The sequence below is a fragment of the Balaenoptera borealis genome (assembly GCF_965194805.1).
Source record: "Balaenoptera borealis genome assembly, chromosome: 3".
NCBI classification, from domain to species: Eukaryota; Metazoa; Chordata; class Mammalia; order Artiodactyla; family Balaenopteridae; genus Balaenoptera; species Balaenoptera borealis.
This window is the reverse complement of record NC_138866.1, coordinates 146,932,166-146,954,507: the sequence shown is the minus strand read 5'-3', so window position 1 is coordinate 146,954,507 and position 22,342 is coordinate 146,932,166. Positions and strand designations below refer to the sequence as shown.

The 22,342-nt window shown below is 38.7% G+C and overlaps 1 protein-coding gene across 1 annotated transcript in view; it reads right to left on the bottom strand.

The window, feature by feature from the left end:
• TICRR (TOPBP1 interacting checkpoint and replication regulator) overlaps positions 1-22,342 on the bottom strand; it is a 46,442-nt gene that overhangs the window by 5,173 nt on the left and 18,927 nt on the right. Inside the window, exons 8-19 of the mRNA XM_082388245.1 lie at positions 21,550-21,701; positions 20,843-20,940; positions 19,697-19,790; positions 19,527-19,606; positions 19,118-19,354; positions 18,404-18,497; positions 16,732-16,789; positions 13,112-13,258; positions 3,980-4,070; positions 2,891-2,949; positions 1,564-1,698; positions 793-950 (exon numbers count right to left, since the gene is read on the bottom strand). Coding sequence (XP_082244371.1) covers positions 793-950; positions 1,564-1,698; positions 2,891-2,949; positions 3,980-4,070; positions 13,112-13,258; positions 16,732-16,789; positions 18,404-18,497; positions 19,118-19,354; positions 19,527-19,606; positions 19,697-19,790; positions 20,843-20,940; positions 21,550-21,701 — 1,403 coding nt within the window. The remainder of the gene's footprint in view (positions 1-792; positions 951-1,563; positions 1,699-2,890; positions 2,950-3,979; positions 4,071-13,111; positions 13,259-16,731; positions 16,790-18,403; positions 18,498-19,117; positions 19,355-19,526; positions 19,607-19,696; positions 19,791-20,842; positions 20,941-21,549; positions 21,702-22,342) is intronic.

Here is a 22,342-nt window from a genome sequence, read left to right as displayed (position 1 = left end):
CATGGAGGTCCTCGCCTGTCCAGGGAGGAGAATGAACATGGTCCTATAGATCTGTGGTTTTCAAACCCTTCCCCACAGTTCCCTCCGTATCCTCCTCCATTCTCTAAGCAGTTTTTGGGTTTCCAAACAAAGATTATTATCTTTGAACACAGGGTTCCATTTTAGGAAAACTTAGAAAACCCTGCTTTAACAGATGAAGTCTGTAGAGCTTCAAGCAAAGTGATGTGGTCAGAGGAGCGTCCAATGGGGTCACAAAGGTCCCTTTGACCTCTGGGGACAGGATGAATTTGAGAGAGAAGAGGCTACTGAAGTGTTCCAGGCAGAACTGAACTAGGGCAGGAACTGCAGGGATGGAGAAGAGGGAATGGGTAAGAGATAGTTTGTCAATAAAATGGGAAGGACTAATTGAGTAGCCAGGCCTGAGGAGAGGGGGAAGTCCAGGATGACTCCCAGGTTTCTAACATGGGTGACTGCATCGAGTGGGCAATCTAACAGAAACAGATGAATGCTACTGCACATTTCAGAAGGATATATACGTAGTGTCCAATATAAATGGAAGATGAAGCCAAGAGAGTAGGGCGAGATCTTTCTATCTCCTCCCTGCCACCTTGGCCTCAGTCCAACTGCTAACCTAAGTCCCCATACACCCAATAATCGTTCACTCAAGTCAACCCCAACCACCTCAAATCTCTGTTATTATCTTCTCTTCCCTACTGGACTCAGTGGCTTTCCTTGTCCATGACTACATGCTCCCCAAACTATACTATCTGAAACATCATCGTAATTTTATACCTGATAAGCTATAGGTATTTCAGAACCCAGTGTGTTTCCTGAAGGCCTTTTAATTCGAGCTGAACCCTTCTCGGAGGGACTGATCATCTCAGACACTGCCCCGAAAAGAAGCCTCTTGGGAGACCGAATACTTTGGATTGGAGAATTTTCTCTTTGGTCTGCAAGTCAAAAACAGTGACAATATTTCATTCTTTCTCAACTCCTGCGCCCCCCACCCGCCTCCCGCACCAAATACTCATAAAACAGCCAGTCCATACGAGAAAGATGATAATTCTTTTAGAGCAAATAGGGGCAGATCCCACCTAATTATGACAGCAGTGCCAATAATTGCTGCCTTCTTGAATTTTAAGACTGCATATCAAGCCCAGTCCCTGTGTTAGATGTAGGCAACTGAAATAATTTAATTTGCAAAGACAAATATAAAAAGACATATCTGATAATCCAAGCTAATAATGATAAAAGAATGAAGGACAAACAGCACCTTCCATCTGGAGATGCCTTTCTGTAGGATCTGAACATATGGTAGAAATTACAGGTAATTTCCTCTTGAATGAACGAATTACCCACAAGGATAATGTGGACAGCCAGCCGCAGGAATCCAAAGGGATGACTCTGATAATGGTGGCTATGGATTGTTCATCTGGTCATCACTCTGAACCTCAAATATTTATACCGATTCTATTTCTCCAACGTCAAACTTCATTCTTTTCCCAACAACACTTCCCACCAAATTTGCATGACCTCTGAAGACAGGTAGGCAAGCATTGTTACCTGACTTGACTTGCTGGAATGAGTGAACTCTTTGTATACTTCGAGACTTTGGCTGAGACACAGAGTAGAAGGAACCAGAATTTTTCCTGCTGAATGCCAACTGCTTGATTCGAGGACTTCGTCTCAAACTTACTTCTATAAGAACTGATCACAGTTAGTTCTGACAAGAAGAAATGCAAACTTGACGTTTCCCCACATATTAAATGGGTAAGATTTATGTAACACCACGTACAAGACAGAAATTTGACAAGCTACTGGCTTTGAGATCTCTGAAGTGAGACAAAGCTAAGAGGGATATGATACGTGGCCCCAACAAAGTACCAAAAAAAAACAACAAAAAACCCCACAAAAACCAAAAACACCCCGACCCCCCCCACTATAATCTGCAAAAGTCTCATAACCTGCCACCTTTAAGAATGATGTAGAGTGAAAAAAGGTTTGTATAGTGTGACTTGTTAAAAAGTTTAAAAATCAGTTTTCATATTTATGTTACACATATTTGTATAGAAACAACACCTGTAAGAGTATTATTAAAGCTAAATGTTAATAGTTATTTCTTTTCTTTCTTTTTTTTTAAACATCTTTATTGGAGTATAATTGCTTTACTATGATGTGTTAGTTTCTGCTGTATAACAAAGTGAATCAGCTATATGTATACATATATCCCCATATCTCCTCCCTCAACAGACTTATTTCTAATTTGTGGGATTACCAAGTGATAAATTTTTGGTTTCTCTGTGTTTTCTAATTTTTCTACAGTAAACATAAACTACTTGATTTAAAGAAGTTAGTTTTTGGAAACCCCTCCTTCATCATGTATACTTTAAAAATAAGCCACAGGGGACTTCCCTGGTAGTCCAGTGGGTAAGACTACATGCTCCTAATGCAGGGGGACCCAGGTTCAATCCCTGGTCGGGGAACTAGACCCCGCACGCATGCCGCAACTAAGGGTCCGCATGTCACAACTAAAAGATCCTGCATGCTGCAACTAAGACCCGGTGCAGCCAAAATAAACAAATAAATAAATATATATATATAAAAAAAAGCCACAGCACTTTATATTAACGTAATGGTTTAGCTTCCACTCTGAATCCCATTTCTCTTGTGTCAAAATATTTCTTCTCCAGAAACTCTCAGTACATTGTATGTAAAAGACCATTCACCAGTAAATATGTACTGATATACATTGTGGGCCCAGAGCTGTCACAATGTCTGTAAAATATCTTAGGCTATGCTGAGCGATAATACCAGTATAGAATAGCTTTCATAGAAAGCAGAGGAAACACAAAAACTGAGAACCCTAAAACAAAACAAAAGTAGGTAATACCATCTTCTTTTTCCGGGGACTCTTCAACAACGTCAATTTCAGGACCAGGATCAGAGGACCTTCAGGAACAGCAAGTACAAGGATTATTCAACACCACTCATAAATGATGCATGTCAAAGAGCTACAGGTTCACACCTCACAAGGTAACAAAGACCACAAGTGGTCTTTGGCAAGCACTCTCACACATTACTGTCAAGAGTGAAATGGTAAGAATATTTTTTTTTGGAAAGCAGTTTGACAACATAAAGTTAAAAATATGTATACCTTCTGACCCTTAAATTTCACTTCTTACAATTTACCCTGAAGATAAACAAGCACAAGTGTGTAAAATCCACACACAAATAATGTCCAGAGGGAGCCTTGACAAGAAGGAGTAGATGCACTTCTCCCCATTCTTCCTGTTATGTACAGCTAAGAACCCTGGATATTACATATAAAGGAAGCGTAAGACTCTCAAAGGTGGAGAGAAGAGGCTTGGGACTTTAGGACCTGAGGAGAGACAGGGCAGCGAGCTCCCGGAGCTCCTGGATTGGGCGCTCGACAAGCTGACAACCCCGATACACCAACAGGTGCAGATGAAAACTGCCCTAAGGAAAGCTAGCTCTCCTTCGCCAAAGAACCAGGAAAGAGGCAGCCAAGCAAGACAGAAACTTTCAGACCAGAACTGCCCTACTCCAACCAAGTGCCATAGAAAGCTGTGGTCCCACCACATGCCAAGTTGGGATCCCAGACTTCCAGCCTTGCCTGGCAGTGAGACTCCCTCCTTCCCCAGGTCAACACATGAATAGATTTTTAAATCAGGCAGTATGCATTCAATGGAACACTACTCAGCAATAAAATGGAATGAACTATTGATATATGCAACAACATGGATAAATCTCAAAATAATTATGCCAAGTGAAAGAGGCCAGACACAAAGAGTGCATTCTGTATGGATCTCCAGCCCCCATAAAATCTACAGAATGCTCTTTGGTTATAAGCAACACAGTTGAGACTAGAGTCACAAAGGTCATGAGAAGGTAAACATGGCCCATAAGATTAGGAGGGCTGTGTAGGTGTATGAAGAAGCTAGACAAGGATGTCATTTACCTGCCCTTGATCTGTCTATGAAGCAGCCTTCTGGAGATTTGCTTATGTACTGGAGTCTCGGCCACACTCTTGGTTAGCAGCTTGCGATAACCTAAAATGTAAAAAGGATAAATTTCACATAATCTTATCAAGAAGGAACAGCAAGGCAAAGGGAACAGTTTGAACTTAAATATGGTTTACTGCTTAGCCGGAGTGGCTCTTAATGGGCTTTTGGACCAAGGTCTAACCATAAGACTCAACTTAAAATGATATAACAATTTATCAGCACTATTAGAGTTTAATAATAAATAAGCCAATGTAAAATATTATAAAATTTTAAGATAATATTCCTGAAAAAGTGAAAAGTTCTCATTTATTTGGGCTAACACATCTGTGCACCTACTTGGTGGTTCCTGTATTTATGATTAAATGAAATAAAGCATGTGAAAATGCTGATGTGTCATGCAATAAGACATTTAATATAATGATAAATCTAACTTATGCTCTGGCATAAGTTTTCTCAATAGAGTAGGTATGCAAGCTACTCATGGGAGGACTGGTTTTAAGGGAGATAAAAATGACTAGAAAGGGAAGTGATGTCAGCAGGAATGTGGAGTAAGGACCTCTTAAAAAAACTCTCCTCCATAAAAGGAATGAGAACACTGGCAAAAATTCAAAATCAATTTTTCCAGAACTCTGGCAATTAACCAGTTTGGAACAATCCAGGGAGTATTTATTCAACAAAAGCAGCTGAATCTCATTAAGAATAGCAAGCTTTGTGGAACTTTAACTTGCCCCAATCCCAACCTCCTCTCCCTAGGCCTGTGGTAGCCTTGAGAACCAAAAGCCCATAATTACAGTGAAAACCAACAGCCCAGGAGCCTCTGGATGGAACAGAATGGGATCCAAGCTCCTCCAAAGCCCCATTCCCAGATAACTGTCTATTTGGCCTGTCTGGCGGTTCCCTGGAAAATCCCACTCACAAGGCCTGTCTTTATTTGCCCTGACTCAGAACTCATCCAATGCAAACAACTTTTTCCCAGGGAGCATTTACTGAAAACAATCAGCAGCAACTGTAAACATCACAGCTGCCTGAGGTGGTGATAACACTTGGGGTAATCCACAAGCTGACCAAAAGTTTAGATGGGAAAACTGGGGAGTGAGATGTCCCTAAGGGACTCTGCTGACTTCTGACACACTCCTGGGACCCTAAAAGTACATGTGTGGTAGGGCTGTGTGCATGCCCAGGATGGACCTAAGAAGGCCCTTAGCTGTCACCTCTGGCTGACCTTGAGGCTCTGGAAAACAGAAAGAGCTGTAAAATGTCTGGCTGAGTATTGAAGACATGGGCCAATGCACACATAGGGCCCCTCAGCAAAGGCTGGGAAACTTACTGGTTCCGGGCATGTAAGAAAATCTCTGTCCAACCCTTAGCTGACCACTAAGCTAACCAAGCAGAGACTTCAGTGGCTACACATGACAGAATACAGACTTAAAAGACTTAGTTCAGGAAAGTAAACAAACAAAAGCAGTAATGGTAACAACAAACCCTGCCCTGGAGCAGTGGCAATCTGATCGTCAGAGTTGACTCATTATATTATTTAAAATGTCCAGTTGTCAACAAAAAATATGAGACAAGAAACAAGAAAGAATGGCCCATACACAGTGGGCAAAAAAATCATTCAACAGAAAGCATCCCTGAGGAAGTCCAGACATTGAATTTATTAGCCCAAGACCTTAAATTAGCTATCGGGAATATGTCCAAAGGAAAAAAAAAAATCATATCTAAAGAACTAAAGGAATGTATGAGTGAGCCTGATGACCTGCCAAACAGAGAATGTCAATAAAGAGAGATATCATTAAAAAACAGAACGAAATAGAAATTCTGAAGTTGAAAAGTACACTATCTAAAATGAAAAACTCATTAAAGGGGCCCAGCAGTTGATATGAGGTGGCAGAAGAAAGAATCAACAAAATTGAAGACAAGTAATTGAGATTATCCAGTCTGAGGGACAAAAAGAAAAAAGAAGAAAAATGAACAGTCTCAGACACCCGTATGACACAATCAAGCATAATAACATAGACACAGTGGGAGTCCTGGAGGAAGAGGAGAGAAAGAGGCAGAAAAAATATTTGAAGAAATACTGGCTGAAAACTTCTGATGTTTGATGACAGACATTACGTAGCCAAGAAGCTCAACAAACCTAAGTATGATAAAGTCAAAGAGATCCACACCAGACAAATCATAATCATACTGTTAGAAGCCAAAGGGGAAGAGAGAATCTTGAAAGAATCAAGAAAGCAGTGATTCATCATGTACAAGGAACCCTCAATAAGATTAACAGCTGATTTCTCATCAGAAACATAGGATAACAAAAAGGCACTGTGATGAAAGGCAAAGTGCTGAAAGAAAAAGACTCAAGGATTCTATATCCTCTAAAACTGTTACTCAAACATGAAGGAGAAATCAGCACATCCTCTCCACCCGCAAAGAAACACCCAAAAAACAACACTGAGAGAATCTGACACTAGCAGACCAGCCCTAAAAGTAATGTCAGTACTACAGGGAGTCTTTCAGGCTGAAAGGAAAGGGCACTATAGAGCAACATGAATCCATGTGAAGAATTAAAGAGCACTGGTAAAGGCAACTATACAAGTAAATGCAAAGGACAGAATAAAAGTATTTTTGTTTGTAATTCTTTTCTCCTTTGAGTTAAAAGATAAAGCACTGATTACAAATGTGCTGATGGGCATACAATGTATAAACATGTAATCTGTATGACAATATAGCCCAAAGAAGGGGATAGAAAACAGAGTTATACAGGAGCAAAGTTTTTGTATACTCCTGAAATTAAGTTGGTATTAACCTCAACTAGATAAATTAAGATACTTAATTGTAACCCCCAGGGAAAGTGACATCACAGGAAACAGTGAAGTAGGAAGCTCTAGGGTTTGGTCCCTCCCCCAAAACAACTAGTAAACTAGGAAAAAAAATGATCAGAGTAAACTATTTTGGAACTCTGGAACCTGACTGGCACTTATGACAACCAGGGAAGTGCCTGATGAAGGGAGCGGTTGATATTTAGTAAGGAAATGACGTGCACGAACCAGCTACCAGCCTCCTTTCCTCAGTCTTGCTGCAGCTGTGGGGACAGCGGCCCACATTCTAGGAGCAGCTGGCTGGTGGTAGGGCAGACAGTGGGGACCCTGTCTTCCAAATTTGGGGTTATACAGTTCAGTCAGTGTGCTTTGGAGAGTGGAGTCCTGTGGGGCTGGTGCAGACATTCGCCTTGGTTTCTGCTCTCTCAGGCTGCAGCAGCTTTCCCCCACTGCATCTAACAGAAGATTTAGAGGGACAGGAACACCTTTTTGGAGCCAGACACTTAAGGAAATCTTTGTCAGGTCACTGGCTAACCACAGAGATAACAGAACAGAAACTTCAGTAACCACACAAGAAGGAATACACGCTTTGTAAAAAATAGTTTGGAAAAGGCACAAATGGACAGGCCCTCAATAAGCAAAGATCAGCAATTCCTCAGGAGTGGGAGAATTTGATCTCTGGAGTTAACCAACTGTAATATTCAGAATATCTAATTCTCAAAAAAGAATTACAAAGCATACAAAGAAACAGGAAAGTGTATCCAGGAAAAAAGAATTTGACAGAAACCACCCTTGAGAAATCCCAGACATTGGAATCACTGGTCAAATATGTTAAATCAAATATTCTAAACATGCTCAATGAGCTCAAGGAAAAAAAAGAACAAAGAATTCAAAGAAATAAGGAAAACAATGGATAAATAAAATGAGAATACCAGTAAAGTGACAGAAATTATGTAAAAGAACCAAACAGAAATTTTTGAGCTGAAAAGTACAATAACTGAAATGAAAAGTTCACTAGAGGGGTTCAACCTCAGATTTGAGCAGGCAGAAGAATCAATAAACTTGAAGATAAAACAATCAAAATTATCCAATCTGAGCAGAAAGAAAAAAGGATGAAGAAAAATGAACAAAGCCTGCTTAAGGGACCTGTGGGACACCATCAAGCATAACAATATACAGACACCAGGAGTCCTAGAAGAAGAAAAAGAAGGAGAAGAGAGAAAAGGGCAGAAAAAAGTCGGGAGAAATAATGGTTGTAAATTTTCTAAATATGATGGAAATATATAGGAACAGAGTGTATACTATTGAAACTAAGTCATATTATTCCACAGGTTTAAATTTAAGGTGTTAATTATAATCTCCGAGGTAAACACTAAGAAAGTAATGAGAAAATATACAGAAAAAATGATGAAGGGAATTGAAACGGTACACTACAAAAAAAAAAAATCAGCTACAAAAATGGCAGTAACAGAGAAATGAAAGAACAAAAGAGGTATGATATATAAAAAAATAAGTAGAAAATGGCAGAAGTCCTTCCTTATCAGTAACTACATTAAATGTAAATGGATCAAGTGCTTCAATTAAAAGGCAGAAATTGGGCACTTCCCTGGTGGTGCAGTGGTTAAGACTCTGTGCTCCCAATGCAGGGGGCCCATGTTCGATCCTTAGTCAGGGAACTAGATCCCACATGCATGCCATAACTAAGGAGCCCACGTGCCACAACTAAGGAGCTGGTGAGCCGCAACTAAGACCCAGCGCAACCAAATAAAAAAAATAAATAAATGTTAAAAAAAAAAAAAGAAAAGGCAGAAATTGGCAGAATGGATTTTTAAAAATATGATCCAACTATATTCTGTCTATAAGCTCACTTTAGATACAAAGAGGTTGAAAGTAAAAGGACAGAAAAAGATATTGTATGCAAGAGAGAGCTTGCATGGCTATATTATTGTCAAAATAGATTTTAAGTCAAAAAAGGTTCAAAAGACAGAGTTCATCATATGTTGATTTAAAAAATTCAATCCATTAAGTGATACAATTATAAACATATACACACAACTAACAACAGGGCCCCAAACTCTATGAAGCATGAAACTGACAGAATTGAAGGAAAAAAAAAAATAGATAAGTCAACAATAATACTTGTAGACTTTAATACCCTGATTTCAATGATAGAACATCTATACGGAAGATCAACAAGAAAACAGAAGACTTGAACACCACAAAGCAACTAGGCATAATAGACATCTATAGGCATTCTACCCAAGAGCAGACACACATTCTTCTCAAGTACACACAGAACATTCGCAGAACAGGCCAAATGTTAGGCCATAAAACAAGTCTCAAAAAATTTAAAAAGACCAAAATCGTACAAAGTATGTTCTTCAACTACAATGGTATGAAATTAGAAATTAATAACGGAAAGAAATTTGTGAAATTAACAAATATGTGAAAATTTACACCCTCCTAAATAGCCAAAGGACCAAAGAAAAAAAATCACAAGGGAAATTAGAAAATATTTTGAGATGATGAAATTGAAAACACAACATACCAAAACTTACAGGATGAAGCTAAAGCAGTGCTTAGAGGGGAATTCATACCTGTAAAAAGCTGTATTAAAAAAGAAGTCTGGGGAATTCCCTGGCAGTCCAGTGGTAAGGACTCCGCACTTCCATTGCAGGGGGCACAGGTTCGATCCCTAGTCAGGGAACTAAGATCCCACAAGCCATGCGGCGTGGTCAAAAACAAAAACAAACAAAACAACAAAGAAGCATGGAACCCTCCTACACAGTTGTTGGGAATGTAAATTGGTACATTTACATTGGTACATAAACCACTATGGGGAACAGTATGGAGGTTCCTTTAAAAACTAAAAATAGAACTACCATATGATCCAGCAATCCCATTCCTGGGCATATATATCTGGAGAAAGCCATAATTCGAAAAGATACATGCACCCGAATGTTCACTGCAGCACTATTTACAATAGACAAGACATGGAAGCAACCTAAATGTTCATCGGCAGAGGAAAGGATAAAGAAGACATAGTACATGTATACAATGGAATATTAGCCATAAAAAAGAACGAAATAATGCAATTTGCAGCAACATGGATGGACCTAGAGATTATCATACTAAGTGAAGTAAGTCAGAGAAAGACAAATACGATATAGCTTATATGTGGAATCTAAAAAAATGATCAAATGAACTCATTTACAAAACAGACACAGACTCACAGACTTTGAAAACAAACTTATGGTTACCAAAGGGGAAAGGTGGGGGTAATTAGAAATTGGGACTTAACATATACACACTACTATATATAAAACAGATAATCAACAAGCTTCTACTGTAGAGCACAAGGAACTCTATTCCATATTCTGTAATAACCTATATGGGAAAAGAGTCTGAAAAAGAATGGATATATGATAATGTGTAACTGAATCACTTTGCTGTACACCTGAAACTAACACAACATTGTAAATCAACTATACTCCAATATAAAATAAAAATTAAAAAAAAAGAACAGTGGTGATAAACTGTTCAATGAGTGATGTAAAAAAAAAAAAAGCATGTATTTTTAAAAATCAATAACAAAACCTTAATCTTAAAAAACTGAAAAAGATCAAACTAACACCAAAGCAAGTAGAGGGAAGGAAAAAATAAAAATTACACAGGAAGTAAACGAAATCAAGAATAGAAAAACAATAGAAAAATCAATGAAACCAAAAGTTGGTTCTTTGAAAAGATCTTTAAGTTAACAAACCTTAAAATAGATTGACCAAGAAAAAATACAGAACACTCAAACAACTATGAAAGAGAGAATAAAACTACCAACCTTACAGAAATAAAAAAGGACTATTAGGTAATACTACAAACAACTGTATAGCAGCAAATTAGAAAACCTAGATGAAATGGACAAATTTCTAGAAAGACACAAACTACTGAAAACAGACTAAGCAACAGAAAATCTGAATAAACCTGTAACAAGTAAAAAAATGAAATTGTTATCAAAAAACTTTCGAAAAATACCCAGGACTAGATGGCTTCACTGCTGAATTCTACCTAACATTTAAAAAGAATTGGGGGGACTTCCCTGGTGGTGCAGTGGTTAAGAATCTGCCTGCCAATGCTGGGGACACGTGTTCGAGCCCTGGTCTGGGAAGATCCCACATGCCGCAGAGCAACTAAGCCTGTGTGCCACAACTGCTGAGCCTGCGCTCTAGACCCCGCAAGCCACAACTACTGAGCCCACATGCCACAACTACTGAAGCCTGTGTGCCTAGAGCCCATGCTCCAGAACAAGAGAAGCCACCACAATGAGAAGCCCACGCACCGCAATGAAGAGTAGCCCCCGCTCGCCGCAACTAGAGAAAGCCCGCATGCAGCAACAAAGACCCAATGCAGCCATAAATAAATAAGTAAATTTATTATTTTTTTTTAAAAAAATTGGGACTTCCCTGATGGTCCAGTGGCTAAGACTCCATGCTCCCAATGCAGGGGGCCCGGGTTTTAACCCTGGTCAGGGAACTAGATCCCAGATGCTGCAACTAAGAGTTTGCATGCCGCAACTAAAGATCCCGCGCACCACAACGAAGACCCAATGCAGCCATAAATAAATAAATAAATAAATTTATTTTAAAAAATGGATATCATCAAAATTAAAAATATTTTTTGTATCAAAGAACACTATCAAGAAAGTGAAAAGAAAACCCAACAGGTTGGGGAAAAAATATTCGCAAATTGTATATCTGATAAGGGACTGGTATCTAGAATATATAAAGAACTCTTACAACTCAATAGTAAAAAGACAAACAACCTAATTTAAAAATGGGCAGGGGGGGCTTCCCTGGTGGCGCAGCAGTTGAGAATCTGCCTGCCAATGCAGGGGACACGGGTTCGAGCCCTGGTCTGGGAAGATCCCACATGCCACGGAGCAACTGGGCCCGTGAGCCACAATTACTGAGCCTGCGCGTCTGGAGCCTGTGCTCCACAGCAAAAGAGGTCGCAATAGTGAGAGGCCCGCGCACCACGATGAAGAGAGGCCCCTGCTTGCCACAACTAGAGAAAGCCCTCGCACAGAAACGAAGACCCAACACAGCAAAAATAAATAAATAAATAAATAAAATTTAAAAAATTAAAAAAAAATAAAAATAAAAATGGGCAAAGATTTCTCCAAAGAAGATATACAAATGGCCAGCGAGCACATGAAAAGAAGCTCAACAACATTAGTTATGGAAATGCAACTCATAACCACAATGACACACCACTTTACACCCACTAGGATGAGCAGAATCAAAGAGGCACAATGGAAGGTGGTGGCAAGGATGTGGAGAAATTAGAACCCTCATACACTGTTAGTGGGAATATAAAATGGTATAGCCACTTTGGAAAACAGTTTGGTAATTGCTTAAAATGTCAAACATAGAGTTACCATATGACCCAGCAATTTCATTTCTAGGCATATGCCTGAGAATTAAAAATGTGTCTACACACAATCTTATATATGAATGTTTACAGCAGCATCACTCACAATAGCCAAAAGTAGAAACAACTTAAATGTCCACCAATTGATGAACAGATAAGTAAAATGTAGTTTATCCATACAATGGTATATTATTGTCAATAAAAAGAAATGAAGTACTGAGACGTACTACACCATGTATAAACCTTGAAAACATTATGCTAAAGTAAAAAAAGCCAGTTACAAAGACCACATAATATGATTCCTCTTAAAAGAAATATCCATAAGAAACCTATAAAAACAGAAACTAGACTGGTGGTTGCCTACAGCTGGGAAGACTGGGAGAAATGGAGAGTGACTACTAATGGGTAGGTACAGGGCTTCTTTCTGGAGTGATGAAAATGTTCTGGAATGTGTCATGATGGTTGCACAACTCTGTGAATATACTGAAAACCACTAAAAGTTGATTTTATGATACATGAATGGTCTCAATTATAAAAAAAAGCAAAAAACAAACCAACACACCAAAAGGCTAGAAAATTGCTAGTCACTATCTTTCGTTTTTGTTTAATTGGTTTTATAAAATAGATGTTTGTCTGTTGTCTGTAGGGGTAACTAGAAAGGGAGGAATGAGAAAGACCAGAATTAATTCTTCATCTAAACTTGGAGGGAGAGACCCCAAGTGGAAAATTAACTGATGGTAACCAAAGAGGAGAGGAAAACATGAGATTAATGAGCTTTTGCAACAAAGAGTCTGGAGACCGGTTTGGGTCCAAGAATCCCCTTCTCTTGGTTACCCTAAAATGTAGTACCTTTGGTCCTCTTGAAGTTGTCAAGTTTATACTCTAGACCTTCCACAGCTGACACAGAATGGCTTCTAGGCAACCCCCGCTTTACAGATCTCTTTGAAGGAGAAATCATTTTCTGGTTGAAGAGATTTCTTCGAACTTTGGTCACTTCTGAAAGCATTAAGAAAAAAAGAAAGTTAAATATTATCATTAATAAAAGCCACATGTGGGAAAAGAAAGATATCCCAAACAGAGAATCTGCTTGAGGAAACTATTTTACAGGCTGACTGCTATATTCACATTTACTAATAGGATTTCCTTAAATAGTACACTCACATGGTATATCAAAACTATTTACAGGACTTCCCTGGTGGCGCAGTGGTTAAGACTCCACGGTCCCAACGCAGGGGGCCTGGGTTTGATCCCTGGCCAGGGAACTAGATCCCACGTGCATGCCGCAACTAAGGAGCCCGCCTGCCACAACTGTAAAATGGACATAATCCTTAAGTAAGAGGTTGGATAATGTAAATCATAGTCCTTTTAATATATCCCAGTGTTACGATATTTTTCTCACATTGGAACTTTTTGCTGCTTTGTATTCAGTGTCAAGCAGAGAAACTGTTCTTTTCAACCCCAGAGATTTCATTTTTCTTCTTTTGAGTATTTTACTAATTTGCTGGGATACAGTAGTCCCTCCCTATCCGCAGTTTCACTTTCCACATTTTCAGTTACCTGCAGTCAACTGCAATCCGAAAATATCAAATGAAAAATCCCAGAAGTACATAAGTCATAAGTTTTAAAGTTGTGTGTCTTTCTGAGTAGTGTGATAAAATCTCATGCCATCCTGCTCTGTCCCACCCAAAACATGAATCATTCCTTTGTCCAGCATATCCCACCCGTTAGGCACTTAGTAGCCAGCTGGGTTATCAGATCGACTGTAGCAGTATAGCAGTGCTATATTCAAGTAACCCTTATTTTACTTAAATACTTCTTGTGCCCCAAAGCACAAAAGTAGTGATGCTGGCAACTTGGATATGCTGAAAAGAAGTCATAAAGTGCTTCCTATAAATAAAAAGTTTCTCAACTTAAGGGAAAAAGAAAATCGTATGCTAAGGTTGCTACGATCTATGGTAAGAGTGAATTGTCTATCTGTGAAACTGTGAAGGAAAAATTCATGCTAGTTTTGCTGTCACAACTCAAACTGCAAAGATTATGGCTACAATGCATGAAAGTGCTTAGTTAAGATGGAAAAGGCATTAAATTTGTACAAGATATTTTGAGAGAGACCACATTCATGTAACTTTTATTATAGCGTATTGTTATAATTGTTCTATTTTATTATGGTATTGTTAATTCTTACCATGCCTAATTTATAAATTAAACTTTATCATAGGTATGTATGTATAGGAAAAAACATAGTATAGGGTTCGGTACTATCTGAAGTTTCAGGTATCTGAGGGTATTGGAACATAACCCCTGTGGATAAGGGGGGAACTACTATATTTTAAATCCTCTTCCTAACTCCAAAGCATGAGAGTTGTAACCATCTAGACTCAAAGTTAGGAAAAATAGCTGAAGAGTAAGGAAATACTTGACAAAGCTAGCAGGCTAGCATTTTAATCTTAAGCAAGATGGCCTGGTGGAGGCGACTCAAAAATTCACTGGAACTTCCCTGGTGGTGCGGTGGTTGGGAATCCGCCTGCCAGTGCAGGGAACGCGGGTTCAAGCCCTGGTCTGGGGGGATCCCGCATGCCGCGGAGCGGCTAGGCCCGTGTGCCACAGCTGCTGAGCCTGTGCTCTGGAGCCCGTGGGCCGCAACTGCTGAGCCCGCGTGTCTGGAGCTCGTGCTCTGCAGCGGGAGGGGCCGCCGCGGTGAGAGGCCTGCGCACCACAACGAAGACCCAACACAGGCAAAAATAAAAATAAACAAATAAGGGCTTCCCTGGTGGCGCAGTGGTTGAGAGTCTGCCTGCCAATGCGGGGGACACGGGTTCGAGCCCTGGTCTGGGAGGATCCCACATGCCGCGGAGCAACTAAGCCCATGAGCCACAACTACTGAGCCTGCGCGTCTGGAGCCTGTGCTCCGCAACGGGAGAGGCCGTTGACAGTGAGAGGCCCGTGCATCGCGATGAAGAGTGGCCCCTGCTTTCTGCAACTGGAGAAAGCCCTCGCGCAAAAACGAAGACCCAACACAGCCAAAAATAAATAAATCAATAAATAAATTTTAAAAAAATAAACAAATAAATAAACAAATAAATTTATAAAAAAAAAAAATTCACCAAGAGTAAAAAAATTCTAAGAGCAAGTCACTTAAATAAAAACCAAATAAACCAGGATCCACAAACTGGGAGAAGCTTTTTTTACCCATCAATGACATAAACATTAAGGACACCAATAATGCACACCAAGTTTCAAAAAAATGTTTCTCTATCTCCATTATAAAAGCCTCTGTTACCTGCCTTAGGCTGTCTATGAAACTGATTTACGGCCTGACAGCCAAATTTGATCTTTTATTTTCCATTTTTCCCAAGTTTTGGAGAAGTTTAATATCTATAGAAAATTTCAACGTAGAATCATGGTGACTTCCGCGGTGGCGCAGTGGATAAGACTCCACGCTCCCAATGCAGGGGGCCCGGGTTTGATCCCTCGTCAGGGAACTAGATCCCACATGCATGTTGCGACTAAGAGTTTGCATGCCACAACTAAGAAGCTAGCGAACCGCAACTAAGACCCAGCGCAACCAAATAAATAAATATTTTTAAAAAAACAAAACCAAAAAAACACACATAGAATTTTCACTAAAATTCACCAACTGTCAACATTTGTTTTCTCCCTCCGTCTCTCTCTCTCTACGTTTGTACAACTGCCCACCCCAGAACGCTGGAGAGTGAGTTGCAGACATCACAACTCTTCAGTTTCCTGTATTTCAGCATGTATCTCCAAAGAAGAAGGGCATATATCTAATCCATCCTCGAATTTCTCTCATCGTCTCAGTAATCCCATTATAGCTTTTTACCCTAAATTTAAGACCCAAGCAGGGATCATGTAGTGCACTTATGTCACACTTAAATTCCTTTTATCTAAACCAGCTCCACTGCCTCTTTTCTTTTTCAGCTTTCATGTTAATGGCATTAAAAAAATATTTTAGGGCTTCCCTGGTGGCACAGTGGTTAAGAATCCACCTGCCAATGCAGGGGACACGGGTTTGAGCCCTGGTCTGGGAAGATCTCACATGCCACGGAGCAACTAAGCCCGTGTGCCACAACTACCGAGCCTGCGTGCCTAGAGCCTGTGCTCTGCAACAAGAAAAGCCACCGCCATGAGAAGCCCGCGCACCGCAACGAAGAGTAGCCCCCGCTTGCCACAACTAGAGAAAGCCCACGCACAGCAATGAAGACCCAATGCAGCAAAAAATAAATAAACAAAAAATAAATAAATTTAAAAAAAAATTTTAGACCAGTTATTTTACAAAATGCAGTATTTTGAGACCATGTGAACATCCTACTCCTCTAGCACACAGTATATGGACATATTTCATAAACCAACAATTACACAGAACTATAATTTTTAACTATATGCAACTGCTGAAATATATGTAATCAAAATAAAACTGTCACTGAGTACAACAAGGAAACAAAGTATACCTTGTACCGTGTCTTTCACTGGGAGTGGAGGCTGCTGAAGAGTAGGGTGAGAATTCTCCTGAAAGATGAGAAAATCCAATAAGAAAATTTAAATAGGAATTCATTTAAAAGAATAAAAATTCCACAAGAAACCCTTTGATCCTTGCAATTCCACTTGTAGGAACCTGTAACAGAAATAGTTGTAAAATGCACAAAAATAGGGCCTGGAAATATACACAACAAACTGTCATCAGCGATTACTTCTGAGGAATGGATGGTGAAGAGGCACTAACATTTAACTTTATATAATTTCAATTTTTAAACGATGTTTCTGTATATCTTTTATAACTAAATCATCAGGGAAACCCCATAATATTAGAGGATGGCTATACTCTTAGGAACGTCTCTGTATAAAACTGCTATTTGGGGACTTCCCTGGTGGTCCAGTGGCTAAGACTCCGCGCTTCCACTGCAGGGAGTGCTGGTTCAATCCCTGGTCAGGGAACTAAGATCCCACATGCCCTGTGGTGCGGCAGAAAAAAAAATACCCACCTGCTATTTATTTGCTATTATAGTAGAGGATTCAAGTGCCTAAACTCAAATGGCATCTAAACAAGAGAATTGTTTTTAAAGATTTTGTTGCTGTTTTTTCAATTATGCCACTGTAATCATTAAAGAATAAACAGCCAAATAGCGGAAACTTAAGAAATGATATTCTTTTTTAACCAAAATCAAATCCTGATCTCAGTAAATCTGGTCTTAAAGAAGTTAACTTTCTAGGCCAATCTGAAACAAAAGTTTTCCAAAAGGAGTGCTAGAAAGGACTGCTAATCGTGTAAAATCTAGTGAGAGAGGTGGTCTGATACCTTTTAGACTTCATACTCTCTGAACAAAATTTCCAAGATATCTAAGATATGCATCTTATTCACTCATACGTATTAAGGTATACTAAGAAAGTGAACACCACTAACTCTTCAAAAGAAACCCCACCTCCAGTACTAAAGCACAGCTATAAATCTCTAGAAACAAACCACTATTGTAATGATTAATGCTTCTAAAGCTAGTTCTCCTAGAATTTTAACTCTTCTCATAATTCATGCAGTTCAAAGGTTTCAATGCATTTTTTTGTCTCTCTCCTTCTCTTAGTAAGACATTAATTCTACTTAGTAAATAGACTCCAGCTGGATTTCTTTTTCTGCAACCAACAAGTCCTAACATCTACTGCCACAGAAAAATAATTACCACCTGGCTTCATGAGTTTTTTTTTTGCTTTTGTAACTTGTTATTGACGTAAAACATACTTACTGAAAAGTACTTTCTGGTACACAAAGTCCTATTATGATTGTACATTATTTTTCAGTGGCTTCTTTTGGTTATGTTATTATTTCATGAGTTTTCTTAACTACATTAAAGACTTTGAATTAACTTATTCATTCCTAACTTTTACTATTTTTTTTCCCCTTAATATTATCTCTGTCACACTTCTGGGAAAAATGATTAATCTTTAATAAACTTATATTTCTTTATTCCTTAGATTACAGTTGTAGACACATTCATAAAAATACCTAATTTTATTTCTGTATCCTCCAATGTTCATTTCTTAAAAGTAAAGACACTGTGTGTTTCATTCTTATTTATTGTATGAACTCATGCCCAAAGTGATACCACTTTCTATCTCCTGGAAATGACTTACATTTTTCGTAGCTCTCTTGGATACCTTGGGAATTTCAATTTGTCGCAGATTTTGTGAAACCTCTGCAATGCTTTTATGTCTTATTGCATTTTTCCTTTTAAAAATAGAAAGAAACAGTCAATATACACTGAAAACAGGTTACAGCTAGTTAGATGAGAATGGAACTAAAGTTTAAAATAAAACACTTAAATAAAAGTCGGTTATTTTGAGGTTGGCCTGAACTTACAGTAAAACAAGTCAATCCCAGAATTTCTAAAAGTAACAACTATAAATTTAACTAGTTATGAACAATGAAGAGCATCATGGAAAATAGACAAAGTAAGCTGAAACCCTAAGCTTATCTCATGGAAGGCTCCTAGCTCTTGGAGACCCCATGTGGAGAGTCAAGAGGGGTCTGTGACTACACAATACAAGACTATATGTTCCCCAGATAATATAAAGAGTGTCAGATGCTCCTTGTTAAGAACTCTAATAATTGGCTTCTGTGATTCAGACATAAGGGCAACTACTAATTCAATAAATTATAGACAAAGACAACTGGACTATGGCTTAAACATACCCTATACCAGAAATATAACAGTGCAAGTAATTCCTTTAATTCCTTGAGCTCCTACCTTCTCTTCTTAGCTGATCTGGTATAGGGTATGGCTTAAACATACCCTATACCAGAACTATAACAGTGCAAGTAATTCCTTTAATTCCTTGAGCTCCTACCTTCTCTTCTTAGCTGATCTGGTACGAAGCTCCTCCAGTTGGTCAGATTCAGTGCCACCCGACACTGACCTATGAGCATTTGACATAAGAGGCACAGAAAGGGGTGATTTGCTCTCTTGCGTCATGGAGTCATCACCGAAAAAATCTGTAGGAAGGACACGAGCCAGCTTCTGAGGAATCAGAAATCCTAGGCTGTCGTAAAGATTTCCAAGTATCTTTGGGATTGAATCAATATACCTGTGGAATAGATTGATTAAATATGGAACAGTCAGTCACCATTCCACCCTCTCTACTCCTTTCCTCACCCAGCATGAGAAATAGTCCTTACAATTCTACAATTCTGAGACAATACCTATATAAGTTCTTGGTAAAATTATTTTAAATTTAAATTAGTAGTCATCAAACTTACAATTCCAAAATTTCTTCCAGAAACTTTGCTAGGTATGCCGAATCTTCAGTTAAATACACCATGCGCAGCATATCTGTCACCTGAAGATTTTAGAAAATTACCACATGGCCTCTGCAGGAAGCTGAATGCATCTACAGCACATCCCCAGTGGCACTAAGCAGTATACTTGCCTCCTCCACTACTTGCTCCATTTCATCTATATGTTCATATACTGAAGGGCACTGCCGACACATCTCCAAATGAAGAAATACCTGGAGCTGGCACCTTGAGAGAAGAAAAAAGCTTGGTTTTATCTGTTTTGAGTGTCACTTAACTGAAATGAAAGTTCCTTCCTTATGCAGAGATCTGTTTACATAAGAAACAACAACCAAAAAGAAGAGCCATTGCTTTCTAAATAGCAATATGGTTATTAGGTAAACAGGTGTTGCAAACTGAACATTGGAACATTATAGAGAATCAGCTACAAAAGCCTCTTCAAGCAATTGGCAATCTATTTTAAACTGATATATACACAGCCATTAAAAAGAAAAATGAAATAATTCAATTTGCAGCAATAGGAATGGACCTAGAGATTATCATACTAAGTGAAGTAAGTCAGAAAGAGAAAAACATACATCACTTATATGTGGAATCTGAAATATGACACAAATGAACTTACCTATGAAACAGAAACAGACTCACAAACATAGAAAACAAACTTATGGTTACCAAAGGGCTAAGGGCGTGGGGGAGGGATAAATTAGGAGTTTGGGACTAGCAGATACAAACTATATTATATATGAAATAGATAAACAATGACATTGTAAAGCAACTATATACTCCAATAAAAATTTTTAAAAAAAGATAAACAAACAAGGTCCTAGTGTGTAGCACAGGGAATTATATTCAATATCCTATAATAAACCATAATGGAAAAGAATTTTTTAAAAATGAAATATTAAATTGATACAAGTAAATCTTGGGAGCTCTGTTTTGGAGTAATGGTTTAAAAAAAAAAGGGGGACTTCCCTGTTGGTCCAGTGGAAAAGAATCCGCCTTACAATGCAAGAGACGCGGGTTCAATCCCTAGTCAGGGAACTAAGATCCCACATGCCGCGGGGCAACTAAGCCCACACGCCACAGCTACTGAGCTCGTGCACCTCAATTAGAGAGCCCACGTGCTCTGGAACCCGCGCACCACAACTAGAAGGAAGCCCACGCACCGCAAGGAAGAGCCCGCATGCTGCAACTAAGACCCGATGCAGCCAAAAATTAAAAAAAATTTTAAAATCATAATAAATAAATCTTTAAAAAAAATTAAAAAGGAAGTTAATTACTCTCTGACTTTATCTTCTTTATCCAGTTTTCCTACATTCTGTCGAAGACTTTTGCTAGTTTTCAAGAGGTTGTTTCTTACTTGATGTAGGCAGTTCATCTGAAAATACAAAATTACATAGGAGAATATTAATATTAATGCTTATCATTATTTCTAATTTCTTCACAGCTGACTAATGCCCTAAGAAGGGAAGTACATCCTCTTTCTTTCATTTGAATGAAAAATAGTGTAATATTCTTTTATATTTTTTAAAAGAACATGTAGAAAAGTATTTGAGAGCAAGTGGGCATGGATACAGCAAGCCTGCAGATTTGAACTTTCATAAAAGGAAGATTCCATAAAGTAGTGATTGAGAAGTCTAAGCAAAATGAATCAACATTTTAAAGAAATGTTCCAGGTGACTCTAAAGTGCAGCCAGGGTTAAGAACCACTGGCTTAATTCATGCAGCTAACATGCAACTTAGATGAGGACAGAGCTTTCATTGGAAGGGAAGTACATGTAATTACTCCCACCTGGTCCGTTTCCTTGATTTCTGCCTTCTCAGTGGACCATGTCCATCTTCCAAGACCTAGAACTGTGCTCACCCCCTCACTCATCATTTTTGAAATGTGCACTGCATAACAGATATTTTCCAAGACATATGAGCCAGACCCACCAACAAGCAACTAACATTGTTATGACAAACAACAATATCCGGATTCCCTTACTTCTAATTCCTTGGTGCCTTTGGACTTTAGGAATGCTTTAATGTTTGAGATCATGTTCCGAGCACATGAATACAACACGATTTCTCCTGTGGCCACAGTCTTTCGGTAATTTTCATGTATGTAAGATAGTAGCTCCTCCTCAGTTTTAAAATCTGTGGGAAAAAAGTCAAATTGATCATCAGATCCAGCTGAAGTCATTGTATTGTTTAAGCCAGTGGTTACCAACTGGGAGTTTTGCTGCCCAGGGGACATCTGGCTATGTCTGGGTGGCAGTGACTGGTGGGGAGAGGGAGGGTACTACTGGCATCTAGTGGGGTGGAGGCCAGGGAGGCTGCTAAACATCTTATAGTTCACAGAGGATTATCTGGTCCAAAATGTCAAAAATGCTGAGGTTGAAAAGTTCAGAGATAGTGATTAATTTTAAGGGTTTGCAAATCACGTGTACATGTTATAAATTTAAGGATAACCAGTAATGGAGAAGAAATAAACTATACAACCTCCAAACTTAGCAGAAAGGAAAAAGATGCATAAAGAAAAATTGATTAATCCCATAGCCTGGTAGAAAGGAAAAAAACAATTGAAAGCACAAAATAAGACACTAAAATACACCCTAGCTTATCAGTAATCATAATAATTATAAATATTTATCTTATGAATACACTGGTTAAATAAAAGGTAGAAACTGTCAGACTGGGTTAAAAAAAAAAATTATGCTGTTTACAAAAGACATACCCAAAACACATGACAAAGAAACATTGGAAGTAAAGGAATAGAGGTATAATCACAAGGAAAA